This window comes from Hemitrygon akajei, chromosome 4 (assembly GCF_048418815.1).
Source record: "Hemitrygon akajei chromosome 4, sHemAka1.3, whole genome shotgun sequence".
Lineage (NCBI taxonomy): Eukaryota > Metazoa > Chordata > Chondrichthyes > Myliobatiformes > Dasyatidae > Hemitrygon > Hemitrygon akajei.
The window spans coordinates 144,118,914-144,138,433 of record NC_133127.1 but is presented as its reverse complement, the minus strand read 5'-3'; the positions used below and the strand labels follow the sequence as shown (position 1 = coordinate 144,138,433).

Below are 19,520 nucleotides of genomic sequence, written 5' to 3'. Positions count from 1 at the left end.
GCAGATTTCTGTATTTGATGTCTAGGGAATGTGAAAAATTGTCATTGAAAATCTTGTTTGATCAGTTGTTTGTCTTGTGAAGAAATTCCTTTTGGGGGTGTGGGGGGGGGGGGGAAGAAACGGGACTGATTTTTCATTTCATTTGAGAACTAGGAAACTTGTGTAATCAGTGTTTTGATTGCAAATCTGAATTGCAAAATAATCTGATCAAAAATTTTATCTCTTAATATTCAGTTTAGTTGTAAAAGTTATGATTGAGAAGCTGAACTCATAGCAATGGAAAATTAAACTTAATTCCATTTTCAAAATTGTTCAAAGTAAATTTATTATCAAAGTATGTTTATGTCGCCGTATAGTACCACAAGATCTATATTACTGGGAGCATTCACAGTAAATACAAAGAAATACAGTAGAATCAGCCACCCAAGAGAGAGGCGTCCGAGGTGGTGCACTCCACCAGAGGTGGTGTGGCGTAGCGTATAAGCTGGAGTTGGTGCTGCCCCCCAGTGTTCACTCAGCAGAAGACAACTGCAGACTGCTGCAACATTCATGGAGTCAGGGTCTTGTGTGTGACTCTATTGTACTGATGTCTTGTATGTTCCTTCTTTGCTCTTTCCACAATCTTCTGTTTTCCTTCTGCTGTATGTGACTGCAGGTGCCGTGTTTTGCACTTTGGCCCCAGAATATTGCTGTTGTGTTTGGCTGTATTCGTGTATGGTTGAATGACAATTAAACTTGAATTATGGAGTGCACAAAGGAAATAGGGGGTGAAAGAGGAGCCTTTTCTGAGGTCTGTCGAGGAAGAAGCTGGAAGTGGGGAAAAGAGGGAGCATTGGGGGCCCTTTGAGTAAGGGATCAGCATGAAGGTGGGGACTGTAGGGCTTAGGGAGGAGGTTGATTAGTGGATGAGGGAGGTGATATTTAATTTTGGCTAATTGGTAGGTGAATGAAGTGGTTTGAAGAGTGCTATTGGGAGCTAGAATATCCTATACATATTTTCCCAAAAGGTACATGCCTGCCTTAGTTTGCTGTGAGCCAATACACTGTTTGCAATTGACCAGTGTCATTTGTTTCCTCTTTTAAGCAATACCCATGAAATCTTTTGAGAGGCTGCTACACAGGATCTAGTCTTTCCCGTGGCAGCAGGGTTTTGAGCTGTGCTGCTTTCCCACAGAGCCTTTCCAGTGGCTTCACTCCAGCAAGTACCCTCTTCGGCTTCCTGACTCCCAGTACTAAGTAGGATGGTCTCCTTTGTTGTGCTGGAAAGGAGATCATGCACTAAAGAAAATGACACAGGAGATTCACAATGCCTTGCGTGGAACACTGGTGCCATTAAAGAAGGGGAAATGATACAGAATACTTCCTCCAGTCAAAACATGGGTGTGATGTGAGAATGGAACAAAAATTGTAGCTAGCTGCAAAAGAGGTTAATTTTCTAAATTTGGAAGGCTATAGCATATGTGTTGAGGATTAAATGTTGTAAAATTAAATGGCAAGCATTTATTCTAAACACCTTGCTAATTTAACAGCACGTTTACATGGCATGTACCAATATTTTTGCATTCATTGTTAACCTGACAGGAAATGGCTTACAATAATGGTTTGAGAAGAGACTGATTTAGTGACATTGGTGTGTTTTATATTACAAGAGTCTGGGGAATACTGATCATGAGCCAAGATAATTTGTCACCCATTCTTTGTGGGGAATGTTGTTAAGTATGCTGTTAATGTGCTTGGCACTTTAAATTCTAGGTGTACAAAAGAAATTATATTTCCCCCTTTATACTGGGATTGCAGGAGCCGTTGCAGGAATGTACTTTCAGTTCTAAACAATATAGTGTATGAGAGGTGTATTAAATGGCAATCATTTTGAAAATCTGTGTGCAGTGAATAATTTCTTCCTAAAGAAATCAGTCAATTTTCTGCTTGAAATTAATGTTGAATAATTAATAATCCATGCGTGACTCGTCTTTATAAAAATCATCACCTATGGTTTGCAGGTGTGAAGTAAACATCTGCCTCATTCCAATTTTGGTACTTCTGAATTTTTTTTCTGATATCATGGCAAAGTCGTTGTATCTGTTTTGGGGGCATTGTTGTGTTGTAAATCCACTCTACCTTAGGTTGTGCCTTTTTGCTAAGTAGCCCTTTGCTTCTGGAATGACACCCTCGAAGGGAAGAGGTTTCTTTAATCCACCTGGTTTGCCCTTTGAGAGCTGACTGAGGCTACGTCCACACTAGACTGGATAAGTCCGTAACCGAGGCTTTTTCTCTTCCTTTTGGCCCTCTGTTCACACTGAAATGGCATTTTCCTCCCCTGAAAATAGAGCTTTTCTAAGGCTACGTCCAAACTAGACTGGATAATTTTGAAAACGCCAGTTTCACGTAAAAACGATAGGCGTCCACACCAAATGTTTTTGAAAATTCCTCCGTCCACATTAAAACGGGTATTTGGGCGAATCTCCTCCTACTGGGCATGCACAAGACACATCTACAGAAAGCAAATGACATGTTTGGAGTTGAATCTCACTGTGAAAGTCGCGTTTGTGCAGTTACAGACTAGAAAAACTTGAAAGGAAATTGCCAAACGACGGACAGCTGTTGGCTCTCACACAGGAGGACTTAAAACTAAAAAAAACCTGGGGATCTCAGTTGGAGGTCATCTGGGGGATCTTGACTGGAGGGTGCTGCATAGAGCAGTGCCCGGCAATAAGTTCTTTAGTTTACACGTGGATCTCCCACTCACATGTCATTTCTGTGGGCTGGAGGAGACCGTGTACCACATGTACCTGGAGTGTGCGAGGCTGCAGCCCCACCCTATTTATATATGGTCATCCAGTAAGGAGGGGGGCATGGAGGGATGAGGATGTCCTTGTTAACTTGCTCCTGGGGCTGCCGAAAACAGCCATCCGAGGGTCTTGGAAGCGGGTGGCAGGAGGATCTGCCTGGGCAGACTGCCTGGCAATGTTTAGAGGGTATGTTCGTTCTCAGGTAAATATTGAACAGGAACACGCGCGGTCCACGGTGACCTTGGAGGCACCATTGGGCTCCACGGGGTGTAAATGCCATCATTGATAGAGATGGGAACATTTTGGTTTGACGTGTATTGTCTATTTGTAGTGAAGTAATTGTGTTAGTCACCGTTTTGTATATATTGTATAGCACTGATATTTGTAATAAAGGAATTTTGTTTTAAAAAAAACGGATACTGGAGCGTATGGAGGGAACCGTCGGGGAGTTCACGGACAGATTGACCCGGCTGACGACGAACATTGAAAAACTGACTAACTCTGTTGCATTAATAAAGCACCTTGTTAAATGTATAAAACATGTCTGCATCAGTGTTACCTTGTATCTCCATACAATGTTACATTAGGCTGTTACACATCTATTGTCAGAGAAGTACTTGCATAAATAGGTAAACCACCTTCATATGAGCAAGGACAGAAAACAGGGCAAAGTGAGTATACTTATTTATTCAGTAAGTTATGGGTCCAAGTATTTAGTGAGTACATTTCTAACTCTTCTGGCTTCAGTCACATTGCTGCCTGTTGTGAAATTGTTAGATTGTGTGTGTGTGGGGGGGGGGGGGGGGGGGTTGCATTCAAGAAAACAGTGAAATGCCACGCTGTCGCCACTCTCTGTTCCGACACGTCATGACAGCATTTTTAGAAATCTCCGGTTACCCCCGTCAACACTACTCTGCCCAATTGGCATTTTCAAATATACACGCTGGAGGGCGTTTTAGAAAAGCTCCATTTTCGGGGGAGGAAAACGCCATTTCAATGTGGACAGAGGGTCAAAACGAAGAGAAAAATCTTCAGTTACAGATTTATCCGGTTTAGTGTGGACGTTGCCTGAAACACCCTCCGGAGTGTGTAAATTTGAAAACGCTGCTTGGGCGGAGCAGTCGTGGACGGGGTTACCGGAGATTTATAGAAATGCTGTCATGATGTGCCGGAACAACCGAACAATTTCAGAACAGACGGCAACGAGACTGAAGCCAGAAGAGTTAGAAATGTACTCACCAAATACTTTGACCCATAACTTACTGAATAAATAAGTATACTCACTTTGCCCTGTTTTCTGTCCTTGCTTATATGAAGGTGGTTTACCTATTTATGCAAGTATTTCTCTGACAATAGATTTGTAACAGCTTAATGTAACATTGTATGGAAATGTTTTATACATTTAATAAGGTGTTTTATTAATGCAACAGTGTTAATCAGTTTTTCAATGTTCGTCGTCAGCCAGGTCAATCTGTCTGTGAACTCCCTGTCAGTTGCCTCCATACACTCCAGTATTTGTTGTTTTTTTTTTTCAGTTTTAGTCCCTCCTGTGTGAGAGCCAACAGCTGTCCGTCATTTGGCAATTTCCTCAAGTCTTTCTAGTCTGCACAAACATGGACTTCCACAGTGAGATTCAACTCCAAACATGTCACTTGTTTTCTGTAGATGTGTCCTGCACATGCCCAGTAAGAGGAGATTCACCCAAATATCCATTTTAATGTGGACAGAGGTATTTTCAAAAACGCTTGGTGTGGACGCCCATCGTTTTTACACAAAACCGGCGTTTTCAACATTATCTGGTCTAGTATACACATAGCCTGAGATTTAAACCAGCCAGCTCCTTTATAAATTTTGTATTTTCGGCTTCTGACAGGAAACCAACACTATCTTGTAGTGTTTGGCTGACTTAGGCCCCTTTACAAGACTTCGGATGGAATATGCAGTTATATTGACAAGACATATTTATGCATTAATTTCCACTCAACAAGTCTTCAACAAATTAATGAAATTTAATTGGTTGCAATTCTTGTGTTGGTTCAGTTCATAAAGTTTACAAAGGTCAAAATTATGGGTTGCATTTCCATGGTAGAATTTGGTGTGTAGCAATATAGGTGTCCCTGAGCTGGGCCAACCAATACTTTTTTGGGTCTGAAGACTTTTTTTGGCCAAGTCAACACCAGAACCAAGTGGCAAGGTCCTAAGCAGCGACTCTGCTTTAAATGCTGCAGTTGGATGTCGTGAAGGATCGTATCTCCACCTGGGAAATCTTTTTGGACATCAAAGCCCCACTGCCCCTTCTCAACCACCCCCCCCCCCCCCCACCACTCGCATCCATCCATCCAGCCAGGCCTGGCTGTGTCAGCTGTCAAAGCTTTTTGATTCTTTTGAACGTCTGACATGTTTCACTACCCTTTAATATATTAAAAAAATTTTAAAAGGCGTAACCAACAAAACACATCAAAGTAGCATGAGTGGTCTCACTCAGTATGAAATGGCATGATCACCATTTCCTCTTCAAAACCCGCATCCTGGACCAAAACATCCATTGGTGGGGCCTTAAACGTGAAAGAGTGTGACCAAGCTGTAGTGTTTAGTGTCATTTCCAGTACACAAGTGTAAAGGAGAACAAAATAATTGTTACTCCAAATCTAATACAGCACAAAAAGACACAGTAAGAAAAAGTACACAATAAAAAAAATGCAATAAATATAAATGCACAAGTTAACTTGTATACATTGATTGTATGTCCATAAAGTGACACAAGGCACAGGAGTGTTTGTGCATAAGGTGTCTGATGGGAAATGACAATGGGTTAGGGGTGTGGAGGGGTGGGTTAGTGGGTGGAGGTGTTGATCAGCCTCACTGCTTGGGGAAAGTAACTGTTTTTGAGTTTGGTGGTCCTATTGTGGATGTTACGTAGCCTCATCCCTGATGGGACAAACAGTCCACGAGCAGGGTGAATGTGATCCTTCATGAGGTAACTGGCCCATTCCCGGAACCTCTCTGTATAGATGTCGTTGATGGCATGTAGGTTAGTGTTGGTAATGGGCTGGGCAGTTTTGACTACCCATGGTAGAGTCTTCCTGTCTGCTGGCAGTTTAGTTTCCATTTCATGCAATGATGAAGCATGTTAGGATACCATCTACTGCACATCTGTAAAATGACTTGAATAAAGTTGTGCATAGGTAGTCAACTCTCTTCAGCCTCCTCAGAAAGTAGAGACGTTGGTGAGCTTTCAGGACTGTGTAGAATATTTTCTGAGACCATGAGAGGTTGTGTGAGATGTGCATTCCCAGGAGTGTGAAACTGCTCACAGCTTCCACTGGTACTGCCGATGTAAAGAGGGGTGTGAGTGAAGTCGGGAACCATCTCCTTTGCCTTGTGACATTGAGGAAGAGGTTATTTGCCTGGCACCAGGCCTCGAGCTCTTCCACCTCCTCTCTGTCAGCTGTCTCATCATTGTTGGTGATGAGTCCTGCCACCATTGTATCATCAGCAAACTTGACAATGTGATTACTCTGGTGTTTGGCCGTGCAGTCAGTCACGTGTGAGCAGAGCATACAGCACTGTGCCCTGTGGGAAGAGTGGTTCTACAACCTGACTATCTGGGGTTCGTTGCTTGGGAAGTCCTACACCCAGTTGCACTGTGGGGCATTTAGTATGAGGAATAGGAGTTTGTTGACAAAGGCTGTGGAACAATGATGTTGAATGCTGAAATGAAATCTAGAAACAGCATTCTAGCACAGGTGCCCTTATTTTCTAGGTGTCTCATGGCCAGGTGCATGGCAGATGCTGTGGTGGTTCTGTTGGTAAGCATCTTGGTGAGTGTCCAGTGTGGCAGGAATAGATTTTTGATGTGTGCCATTACCAGCCATTCAAAGCACTTCATGATGGTTCGGTTGGTGCCACCAGGTGGCAGTCGTTCGGTTCTGAAGGAACAAACAAACAATGGAAATAATTATAGTGCCAGGAAGGAAAGATGCAATGGAAGGATTTGAATTAGAATAGAAATTTTAATTTGGAAGTTCTGGTGATCAAGGTATTTTGGAGTTGGGTTGGATGTGTACTTTAGTATTTTGGTTGAACTGAAGAGTCTTGAAGAAGGTGGTTGATGTTTTCTTTCCATTATTTGGCTGAAGTTAAGGTTTCCTCATGAAGTAACACATCACAAATTCACCAGTGCTTTTAGTTTCTACTGTGATAGATGCTAGGAAATAAGTTTGCTGTTTTGTCTTTTAAAAGTGGCTTGAAAGCTACAATCCTGAATTTTATGCTTTGTTATTTCAGTGAAACTTATTATCCCCTGGGCTGATGTGAAGAAGCTAGAAAGATCCTCAAACACCCTTATCACAGAAATAATCCGAGTGACCACCCAGAGTAAAGAGCGTGACTTCTCCATGTTCCTCAACATAGACGAAACCTTCAGGCTTATGGAACAGCTGGCAGATGTGACTATTCGAAGGCTGCTGGACAATGAGGCATTTGAAATGGACCCATCGCTGCGAGAACCTACACAGATTACAAAAAGGCAAGGAAAGATACGGCTTGATTTTTAACTGACTGGAAAATGTATCTGTGTTTTGGTTTTGAAGTACAGTACGAAAAATGGACAATTTTTAACAATTGCCTCCTGCTTGATTTTTTTTTCTTAATTTAAGATCACACACGTTTGCATTAATTTCCATTCATTGAATAATTGTAAAAGTTCTTGCTTCCTCTTTTGCCGGTGAGACAGTCCTGGAAGCACCAAATGAACCTAATGTGTCGATTTGTGTATTTTCTAGGATATTAGCATTATTGCCCATTCCTAATTGTCCTTGAACCACTGCAGTCCTTTTTCACATTGTGCTGTTGAGTTAGGAGTTCCAGGATTGGTGCTAGGTGACCATGAACAACTAGCAGTATATTTCCAAATCAGAATAGTGAGCAATATCGAGGAGGTCCTGAAGGTGTCTGTGTTCCCATGTGCCTGCTGCTCTTGTACTAGAGATTGCAGACTGGGACATTATCAATGTAACATACTGTACTGTATTATTTTAGGATGGTACATGTGTAGCCACAATGCTGAAAGTACATTTATTATCAAAGTATGTATACTATATACAACCTTGAGATTTGTCTCTTGTCTTGACAGGCAGCCACAAAATAAGCACAATAGAAGCTACTTTTTAAAAAAGACTGTTAAACGCCCAAATGTGCAGAACCAAAAAAAAACCAGATCATGCAAACAATAAAAGTTAGCAGTCAGAACTGAAGTTGAGGAAAGTGAGTCCACAGGCACGAAGCTAGCATCCAACTCAGGAGGCCATTAATTTCGGGCCACAGCCTCAGTTCAGCGCAGAGACGAGTAAACCCCGCAGAGCAGCAAGTTGAACAGGCTAGTGATGACAAGTGAATGTTTAGGTGATTATCCGGGTGCTGCTTAAGGAGGTTCCTTTGTCCTGGGCTGTCCTGCTTCATGAGTGTTGATGCAGCTATGTTTACCAGGGCTGGTGAAGAATACTTCATCACATACCTGACATAGACCATGGAGATGATGGAGTGAACTTAGTGTATCAGAGTGAGTCATTTCATGTATACAAATGTACAGGAGAACAAAATAATTGTTACTTCAGATCTGGTGCAGCATCAAAAGAACACAGTAAGATAAAGAACACAATAATAAAAAAAATCACAATAACTATAAGTACACTTGGCCCTCCTTATCTGCGAGGGATTGGTTCCGGGACCCCTCGCGGATAGCAAAAAACGCGGATGCTCAAGTCCCTTATTCAACCTGTCTTAATGCAGTGGTCCTTAGGACCCAGTGGAACCCCAGACCTTATTTAACCTGTCTCAGTGCGGTGGACATTAGGACCCAGTGGCGTAGCTCTGAATCTGCAGTGTTTCTTTTCACGAAAATAATCACGATCATGATTGAAAATAAAGTGGAAATAATAAAACAATTGGAAAGAGGTGAAATGCCATTGGTCATTGGAAAAGCGTTAGGCTACGTCGGTCAACGATCGGAACAATTTTAATGGAGCATGTGAAAGGCCCTTCCCCAACAAAAGCTATAATTATTACTAAGCAATGCAGTGGTTTAATTATTGGGTTTTGGGGTTTTGGGCTTTTGATCCTCTTGGCGCTGAAACATATGTTTGTTAAGCGTTTTATATGCATAGAAAGGTAAAATATATACTATACACTAAGACAAACGTTTGACTAACTGACGCTAAATAATACCGGATGTACCTGTTCCGACTTACTTAGTAAGAGAACTTATGAATTTTTTCAATCCCGATCCACGGTAACCCACGCACATCCTCCCGTATACTTTAAATCATCTCTAGTTTACTTATACCTAATACAATGTAAATGCTCTGTAAAATAGTTGTTATACTGTATTGTTTAGGGAATAATGACAAGAAAAGAAGTCTGTACATGCTCGAACAACAAGCGCTGGAAGAGCTCTTCTGGGTTTTCTCGATTCATGGTTGGTTGCAGAACTTGCAGATAAGGAGGGCCGACTATACATAAGATATCTTGTGTACATAATGTGATGCTAGGTACAAGAGTATATCTCCATGAACATAAGGTGACTCCAACAGGAAATTATAAAGTTGGTGGGGGGGGGTCCCACCTTCAACTTGTTCTTCTAACCACAGTATTTATATGGTGGTTCCGACCTTGAGTAGATGGTCAATGGTGAACCCCAGGCTACTGGTGTTGGGATGACTTGGCAATGTTAATGCCACTGAATATCAAGGCAGGTGGTTCAGCTCTTACTGGGGATGGTTATTACCAAACACCGATGGCATGATTGTTGAACGACACATAATCAGCCAATACTTGAATGTAGTTCACATCTTGCAGGGACTGCTTTATTTACTGAGCAGTTGCAAATAGAATTGGACTTTCTGTAATAAGTGGCAAGCATCTGACTCTGTGCTGGAAGGAAAGATGTTCATGAAGTACTCGAAAATGGCTAGTCCTCCTACGAAAAGATGTGTTGGCATTGGAGAGGTTTTAGAGGAGGTTCACAAGGGTGATTCCAGGAATGAAAGGGTTATCATATGAGGAACGTTTGATAACTCTGGGTCTGTAATTGCTGGAATTTAGAAAGATGGGGGTGGGGGAAGCCTCATTGTAATCTTTCGAACGTTCAAAGGCCGAGACAGAGTAGAGGTGGAAAGGATGTTTCCCATGGTGCCTGTGTCTAGGACAAAAGGACTCAGCCTCAGGATAGAGGGGTGTCCATTTAAAACAGATGTGGGGAAATTTCTTCAGCCAGAGGGTGGTGAATTTGTGGAATTTGTTGCCACGTGCAGCTGTGGAGGCCAGGTTGTTGGGTGTATTTAAGGCAGAGATTGATATGTTCTTGATTGGACATGGTGTCAAAGGTTATGGGGAGTGGGACTGAGGAAGGGAGAAAAGAATCAACCATGATTGAATGGTGGAGCAGTGTTGATGGGCCAAATGGCCTAATTCTGCTCCTATGTCTTATGGTCTTATAGTTAGGCTGAGGCCATGGCCCTAAGGAGCTCTTGTAGTGAGGTCCTAGAACTGGGCTAATTGGCTATTAGCGACCACAATATGTTAAGTATTTTCCCTGTGATCTGCATTGACTTCAGTTTTACCAAGGCTCCCTGGTCCTGCCAAATGCTGCCTTAATATCACTCACTGCCTTTCTGGGATTCAGCTTTTGCTCAGTATTTGGACTGAAGCTATGATGAGATCTGGAATGGAGTGATCCGGGCAAAGCCCAAGCTGGGGATGGGTGAACAGATTATTGGGGAGTAAGTGCTGTTTGATGAGACCTGATCACCCTGACCAAGAGTTCAGCAAGTCATAAATGTGTTGGGTCATGGGCATTGTCCATCTTTTATTGCCTTTGTGAAAGTGTTAGGAGCATCAAGACATGCTTATCTGTTTGAGGAAGCAATAGGTGAATGAAATAATGTATATGGAATATGGAACTTTTTAACTAGTATTCATTGCAGCATCATAACTGATGTATCTTCAAAGTTGACCCTGCAAGGCATATTCCTAGTTTTTTTTTTATCCCCAGTTATTTTTAGTATTGGAAGAAGCTTCTCTTTCTCAAGGTGAGAATTATGCTTGGTGTGGGCTAGTCACTCTTCTGCAATGAATCGTGCTTCTGTAAGACATCATCTTTGGTCTTGGAGACCATTGGCTTTTTTAAAATGAGGATTAATTACTCGGTGATTTACTGCACTGAATTCCTTGCTGCCAGATACCCTTCCCCACCAGCTCAGGTTGATGACCATTATTGTGGGTGATCATGCCTACGTGGATAGATCATTCTTACTTGGAGACAGTGGCGATGAGACATGTGCCCTGATGAAGAGTCTCGGCCCAAGATGCCAGCTGTTCACTTACCATCCCAGACAGTGCCTGACTTGCTCCAGCTCCTTTGTGTGTTACTTTTGTCGTGTCTCCAGTCTACAGGACCTGCAATTAATTTTTCCTCTCATGAAGTGATAATTTGGAAAGTGAAGGTCATCTGTTGCAAGTCTCCTGAATGTGTGCAAGAAAATGAATCTCAGGGTAGCATAAGGTGGCATCAATGTACTTTGCCAATAAGCTTATTTTGACTTTGAATGTGTGTATGCTACAGGTTTAAATGTACTTGTAATTTATTGCTTGGCTTACAAAGCAGTTTTGGTCAAAATGAGTTGTTCCCAATGATAGCCAATTGGGTTCCTTGAAATGAACACGAGATTGGATAAAAGTTATTGTAGATAGTTTGGAAGAAGGGCTTATTAGCTATTATGAAGCCTCTGCTTTTCTCAGTGGGATATTGTGCAATGCAAAGCAGCGGAAAACATTGCTAGGTCGCAAATGAAGGGTGTTAGCGAACAGCCACTAAGCATGAACCACTTCAGGAAAGAGGAAGAGACCTCAGTATCTGTTTGGATGAAACATTGAGGTGTTAGTGAATCAGATAGACTCCCATGCACCAGAAAACCACCAGGATTGCCATTTACCAAGAGGTTGCTATAGTAGTCTCCCAGCAGTGAGGAAACACTGAAATGGAACAAGAAATTTCATGAGATGAGTAAAGGTGCTGGAACCTGGAACAAAACACAATAAGCTGGAGGAACTCGGTGGGTCAGGCAGCATTTATGGAAGGAAATGTTTGATTTTTATTTTATTTAAAGATACAGCATCAAGTAGGCCCTGTGGCCCTTTGAGTTTCTTTGCCTGGCAACTCCAGTTTAACCCTAAAACAATCATGGGACAATTTACAAAGACAACTTAACCTACCCGGTACGTCTTTGGACTGTGGGAGGAAATGGAGCATCCAGGGATAGCTTGCACGTTCTACGGGGGGGGGGGGGGGTGCACCCAGACTCCTTGCAGATGATTCCGGAATACAACAGCTGTAATAGCAGTGTGCTACCATGGAGCCCACCGTTTTCAGGCAAGACCCTTTATATGGACTGGATTGCGTAGTCCTTCAAAGTGAGCTTTAGAACATTAGAAATGCTGCATGTTCCTTATGGCATCTACTCTGATAAACTTTCACTTAAGTTAATCTTAAGATCCTTAAGAGGTCAAGTCTGCTCAGGTGTTAATGAAGAGCTCTTTCTTGTCCTCCACGTAGGCAATGGCAAGGATAAAGGGTGACCATCCCTTTGGGAGGCATCTTTTATATTTACAGTGCCTGATCCACAATGAGGAGACCACATGGGACCACCAAGCCCCAAAACGTTTGAGGATGATTATATAGTCCTTTGCATTGAGATCACTATCTCCCTGTGATTTCATGAATCCTTCATTAGCATCTATACTGCTGCATCAACATAAAGGAACTTTGGCCACAGCTTGTAAGTGCAATCATCTTCCTTTTGCCTTTAGAGATTATTTAGAGAAGCCACTTCTCAGTTAAGGAGCAGGAGGGGACCTATACTGCTTGACAAGAACCCTTATCTTGTAGATACAGGGCAATGTTTTATGAGGTGCAGCCATCTTTGGCAGTGACTGGGATTATGGGACAAACTGCATGTACGGGCTCTGGGAGGAGATTGTGTAGGTCCTGCCGAAGGGTTTTTGCCCGAGACGTCGACTATACTTCTTTCCATAGATGCTGCCTGGCCTGTTGAATTCCTCTAGCATTTTGTGTGTGTTGCTTGGATTTCCAGCATCTGCATATTTTCTCTTGTTTCTGATTGTGTAGGGCCAGTAGGTTGTGATCTTTGACCCAAGAGGTCATGAACACTTCTTTGCTGGATATCGGCAACAATCCCATCACAGGGCACATAGTGATTCAGTTGATGGCTTATGTGGAGGCTTGGGTGAGGACCACAGGGTCCTGATGCCTGCATGCAGACGCGCACTGATCTAGCTAAAGGCTCTCTCTCTCTCTCTGCCGCACAGCAGCAAATTGAACCACAGAAGGAAACGTAACTGCCTTCAGGGAGCACTTTGTTTCCCTGTTGGAACAGAGATGAGGTTTGTCAACTGACTGCTGCTGTCAGTGAATGTGGAGTTGTGATCCACAGAAAAGGGTAATAAAAAGATACCGCTGATGAGCATCTCAGGCTACATCCACACTACGCCGGATAAATCCGTAACCGAAGCTTTTTCTCCTCGTTTTTACCCTCTATCCACACTAAAATGGCGTTTTCATCCCCTGAAACCAGAGCTTTTCAAAAATGCTTTCCAAGGTGGATATTTTTGAAAATGCAGCTCGGGCAGATCAGTGTGGCTGGCGGAACAGGAGACTTCTGAAAACGCTATCAGATGGCAGCATGCTATTTCATTATTTTCTTGAACGCAACCTAATAATTTCAGAACAGACGGCGACGAGACTGAAGCCAGAAGAGTTAGGAATGTACTCACCAAATACTTTGACCCATAACTTACTGAATAAATAAGTATACTCACTTTGCCCTGTTTTCTGTCCTTGCTTATATGAAGGTGGTTTACCTATTTATGCAAGTACTTCTCTGACAATAGATGTGTAACAGCCTAATGTAACATTGTATGGAAATACAAGATAACACTGATGCAGACATGTTTTACACATTTAACAAGGTGCTTTATTAATGCAACAGAGTTAGTCAGTTTTTCAATGTTCGTCGTCAGCCGGGTCAATCTGTCCGTGAACTCCCTGTCGGTTGCCTCCGTACGCTTCAGTATTTGTTATTTTTTTCACTTTTAAGTTCTCCTGCACGAGAGCCAACAGCTGTCTATCATTTTATTTTTTCTAGTCTGTAACTACACAAACGCACACTTTTATGGTGAGATTTGACACCAAACATGTCGCTTGTTTTCAGTAGATGTGTCCTGCACATGCACAGGAGGAGGAGATTCGCCGAAATCTCCGTTTCAGTGTGGATAGAGATATTTCCAAAGACACATAGTGTGGACGCCTATCGTTTTTACGCGAAACCGAAGTTCTCAAAATTATCCGGTCTAGTGTGGATGTAGCCTCACTCTCCATAGAGGTGCAACCTGTGCACAGATTCTTTTCCTGCAGTTGCAGAGAGAGACCTTAAGCAGGTCACTCTTACTGGAGCAGAGTTGGGAACCTGTCTCTCTGTCTCTCTCTCTCCTCTGTGAGGATCCCTGCCACCTCCCACACATCATAACACCACATCTTCAGTGTGGGCTGATTCCTGTTCAGATTGTGGTGCTGCGATTTTCAGAAGGCCTTTGACAATATGCCACACATGAGGCTGAATAACAAGTTAAGACCCCATAGTATTACAGGAAAGGTACTGGCATGGATAGATCGTTAGTTGATCGGCAGGAGACAGAGTGGGAATAAAGGGAGCCTTTTCTGATTGCTGGTGATGAGTGATGGCCCACAGGGGCCTGTTTTGGGACAGCTTTTTACATTATACGTCAATGATCTGGAGGGCAGAGTTGAAGGCTTTGTGGCCAAGTTTGCGGATGATACGATGATTGTGGAGGAGCAGGTAGTTTTGAGGAAGCAGCGAGGCTACAGAAGAACTTGGATGGATTAGGCGAAAGGACAAAGAAATAGCAGATAGAATACAATGTTAGGAAGTATATGGTCATGCACTTTGGTAGAAGAAATAAATACGTAGACTAGATAGATAATTTTTTGACCCCAAAATGAATTACAGGGTCGCAGTAGCATAATAAGTGCACAGATGTACAATATACAAATATTAGAAGAGAAGTAAGAAAGAATTAAAAATAAGTTGCCTCAAACAGTCTAACAGGAGGGGGTCATCACTTCCCCGGCTGTAGGCTTGACTTGTATTGGAGCCTGATGGCCGAGGGTAACAATGACCTCATTAGCGCTCTTTGGAGCAGGACAATTGTCTCAGTCTATTACTAAAAGTGCTCCTCTGTTCAGCCAAGATGGGTGCGAAACCTGGTCCAGAATTGCTAGGATTTTCCATAGGGTCCTTTGTTCTACCACAGCCTTCAGTTGTGCCCAGTTGGACTTATAAATAGAGAGAAAACTCAGAAATCTGAGGTACAAAGGGAATTGGAGTCCTTGTGCAGGATTCCCTAAGGGTTAATGTGCAGGTCGAGTCGGTGGTGAGGAAGGCAAATGCAATGTTAGCATTAATTTTGAAAGAACTGTAACATAAAAGCAAGGATATAATTTTGAAACTTTATATTTATAAGGCACTGGTAAGGCTTCCCTTGGAGTTTTGTGACCAATTTTGGGTTCCTTATCTAAAAAAGGATGTGCTAACATTGACAAGGGGCTCAAAGGAAGTTTGCGGAAATGATTCTGGAATTGAAAGACTTATGTGAGGAGTGTTTGATGGCTCTGGGCCTCTACTCATGGGAATTCAGAAGAATGAGGGTGAGAGGGATCTCGGTGAAATCCATCAAATGTTGAAAGTGGATGTGGAGAGGATTTCCTATTGTGGGAGAGTCTAAGACCAGAGGGCACAGCCTCAGAATAGAGCGGCATCCTTTTAGAACGGAGATGAGGAATTTCTTTAGCCAGAGAGTGGTGAATTTGTGGAATTCTTTGCCACAGGCAGCTGTGGAGGCCAAATCATTATGTATATTTAAAACAGAGGTTGATAGATTCTTGATTGGTCAAGGTGTGAAGGGATACAGGGTGAAGGCAGGAGACTGGGGCTGAGAGGGAAAATGGATCAGCCATGATGAAATTGCGGAGCAGACTCGATGGGCCAAATGGCCTAATTCTGCTCCTATATCTTATGGTCTTATTATGCGATGAGCTCACTACAGAGTGAAAACAGGAGTGGCTACATACCTGTTGGAGAGTCACATCATTGGACCATACAATTCTCCGTCGGGCTGCTTGGTGTGAAAGTTTGGGCTGTTTCTTGCATCTGGCTATAAATGATTCTATGCACAAGCATTGTTAAAGAGTATTGATACTACCGTGGCAATTGCTGTAGTCCACATTGTGATAAAAGCACTTGCTATTAGTTTAAACACACTCTGAACTTTTCAAAGGTGCTTAACCAGTTCTGCAAAAAAAATTTGAATCTGCCAGTACAGTTTTCTGATGTCTGAAGGATGTCCCTCTTAAATGTAGACAAATGTATAAAGACCATATTTATAAGGGCTAAAATAGTCGTTGTTTTAAAGCTACTTTTTGCAGATTGCTGGAGGCCAAGTTTTCTTGACCTGCTACTGCTCCCCATTATTCTATTGGCTGTTCAGATGGGCAGTGCTAAAGTGCCTCAAGAGTTTCTGGGATAATAAGCAATTTTAAACCAGGAGTTTTGCTCTTGATAGCAGTGCTGCGCCCTCTCCTGGTCAAGTGCATGTATGCCAGTTTGTCCACAGATGGATAGACCCTGCTGTTAAATGGCCTGCTAATGTAACATTGGCTCTAATGAGGAAGGTGTTGACTATTTAGAATTGAAGTAGTTGTAGATCACAATCTAAATTTTGGAAATCTAAATTGTTAATGCATCAAAAATATCCATCTGCAGCTTAAAACTGCTCAATTTAGATGAAGCTACTTCAACCTGATAAAGTTAACTCTTTTGTTTTACTCACATGCTCTCTGACGTGCTGAGTATGTCCAGCACTTCCTGTTTTTGGTCCTTTTAAACTGACGTGTAACTGCTTTGTGCTTCCATTACCCTAGGGATCTTGAAGGTAGGATCCAGAATGAGTATTTCCGGGCTTGTTTCAGGCTTCCACGGGCGGAAAAGTTGGACAAGATAGTGGACTGTTTCCTGTGGACACCTTATAATCAGTGCCATACTGCTGGGAAGCTGTATACTTCTGAAAATTACATCTGCTTTGCCAGCAAGGAGGAAGGCAGCTGCAATGTAATCATTCCACTTCAAGAGGTATAGTACCCCCTGTCCAAGCACTGAACACCTGGGTGCCGTAGTCAGCCTTTAGGATCGCTTACTGTCGTTTCCAGAGCACAGCTGCAAAAGGAGACCAAAATAATTGTTACTCAGGATCTGATGAAGCAAAAAAAACCCCACAAAAGATAAAGAACAATAATTAAAACATGCAATAAAAATAAATACATTAGGCAGCTTGTATATGTAGATTGTATATCTATAAAGTGACGCTAGGCACAGGAGTATCTTGTACATAAGGGGACCTGACAGGAAACAATAAGGTTATGATGGTTGGGGGTGTGGAGGTCGCAGATTATATACTTTAGTGAACCTTTTTGGTAGGTCTGTTAAAGATGTGTTGTTTAATTAAATATCAACAGTTATTTTAATTCCTGAATGCAAATCAATATGATCCCTCATTACAACTTCGTTCTTTGAGATATAAATCCTTTTTTGTTCCATAAGCTGAAATATTTATAAGACCGTAAGGTATAGAGGCAGAATTAGGCCATTTGGCTCATTGAGTCTTCTCTGCGATTTCATCATCACCATCACACTTTTCCCCTCGGCCTCAATCCCCTGCCTTCTTCCCAAATCCCTTCATGCCCTGACCAATCAAGAGTCTATTCACCGTTGCCTTAAATATGCATAAGCACTTCGCCTCCACAGCTGCCTATGCAAAGAATTCCACAAATGTACCACTCCCTGGATAAAGAAATTCCTCTTCATTTCCATTCTAAAACGACACCCCTTTATTCTAAGGCTGTGTCCTCTGGTCCTGGACTCTCCCACCATTGGAAACATCCTCTCGACATCCAGTCTATCAAGCCTTTCACCATTCTTGGGTTTCAATGAGGTCTACCCTCATTCTTCTAATTCCAGTGAATACAGGCCCGGAGCCATCAAATTCTCTTCAGATTAAAAGGGCCTGTTTACATGTAGCACCTAGTGGTATGGTGTCATGACAACAACCTTTCTGTCAATGTCAGCAAAACAAGAGAGGTGGTCAGTGACTTCAAGAAGGAGGGGAATGTAGATGTATTGAGTCCTAATGAAGGTTCTCGGCCCTCAGTGTACTTTTTCTCTATAACTGCAATATATTCTATTTTCTGTTACTGCTTGTTCTTTGTGCTACCTTGATGCTGATGTGAACAGTTTTGTCTGTTTAGATGGCATGGGAAGCAAAGTTTATTATGTATCTTCGCTTTCATTTGTAGCCTAGGTACTTTTTTTCAAAGCTGGGTGCACTCTGGTACCAGAGGCAAGTTTGTCAAAAAACATTTGAGCGTTATCTAAATGTCTGGGTGGTTTGCTTCACTTGGAGGATTACATTAATGAGCATAAAGCCATGTTACAAGGTCATGGTGAAGTTTATTTGTTCCCTTGCCTCCTCTTCCAGAATCCTGATTTGCTGGTAAGCAAGAGAGTGCAAAGAATGAGGAAGGTGGGAATACATCCAGATGATTTGTCTTGCATTACTTTCTTGACTATCCGGTCACATTGTTCCTTTCAAAGCTTGAATAATCTTGGCTCTGCACTCCCTAGTAGTTTGTCCAGATTAATAGTTAATCCTCTTGTTAGACACACTTTGCGTATATGGGCTCAGTTTAGGAAATTTTATGGTTTCCATGGTTTTTCCCTTTCTAGCCCTATTTTACATACTCACCTTTTTTTACCTACTACGTATGACTCAGCATTCCATGATTGGTATAGGAAGGGCATTAGACATTTTGAAGATCTTTTTATTGATAATCGCTTCGCTTCTTTTCAACAGCTCTCTGCTAAGTTCAATCTGCCCAATGCTCATTTTTTTTAGATATCTCCAAATTAGACACTTTATTACTCCTTTAATTCCTAACTTCCCTGAAATGCCTGAGAAAAATGTTATGGACTTATTTCTTTCTATTAATCCAGTAGGTAAAGGTTTAATATCATTTATTCGTGATAAATTAGTAGCCTTACGATGTGCCCCTGTGGATAAAATTAAAATGGCATGGGAGCACGATCTAAATACCTCCCTATCAGTTGAGACTTGGGACTCGATTCTCAAATCGGTTAATTCAACCTCTCTTTGTGCTCGCCATTGCCTTTTACAGTTTAAGATTGTTCATAGAGCCCATATGTCTAAATCTAAATTATCTCGATTTTACCCTAACATTAGTCCACTCTGTGATAAATGTAAAAGGGGCGAGGCCTCTCTCATTCATATGTACTGGTTTTGTCCTAGCTTGGAGAAATTTTGGAAAGATGTCTTCATAACGTTATCGTATATTCTGAATCACCACCTAGAACCTAACCCTTTAATTGCTTTGTTCGGTTTCTGGGGCGAGACAGATTTACATCTGAGTTCGACTGAGTGTCGAATATTATCTTTTGCCTCTCTCCTGGCTAGACGTTTAATCCTCCTTAGATGGAGGGATGTTGCCCCGCCCACGCATGCTCAATGGCT

General features: G+C 42.2%; 1 protein-coding gene across 2 annotated transcripts in view; it reads left to right on the top strand.

Moving 5' to 3' along the window:
• LOC140726723 (TBC1 domain family member 8-like) overlaps positions 1 to 19,520 on the top strand; it is a 104,916-nt gene that overhangs the window by 43,305 nt on the left and 42,091 nt on the right. For both annotated transcript variants that reach the window (XM_073043491.1, XM_073043492.1), the window contains 2 exons: positions 7,077 to 7,317; positions 16,861 to 17,068. In XM_073043491.1, coding sequence (XP_072899592.1) covers positions 7,077 to 7,317; positions 16,861 to 17,068 — 449 coding nt within the window. The remainder of the gene's footprint in view (positions 1 to 7,076; positions 7,318 to 16,860; positions 17,069 to 19,520) is intronic.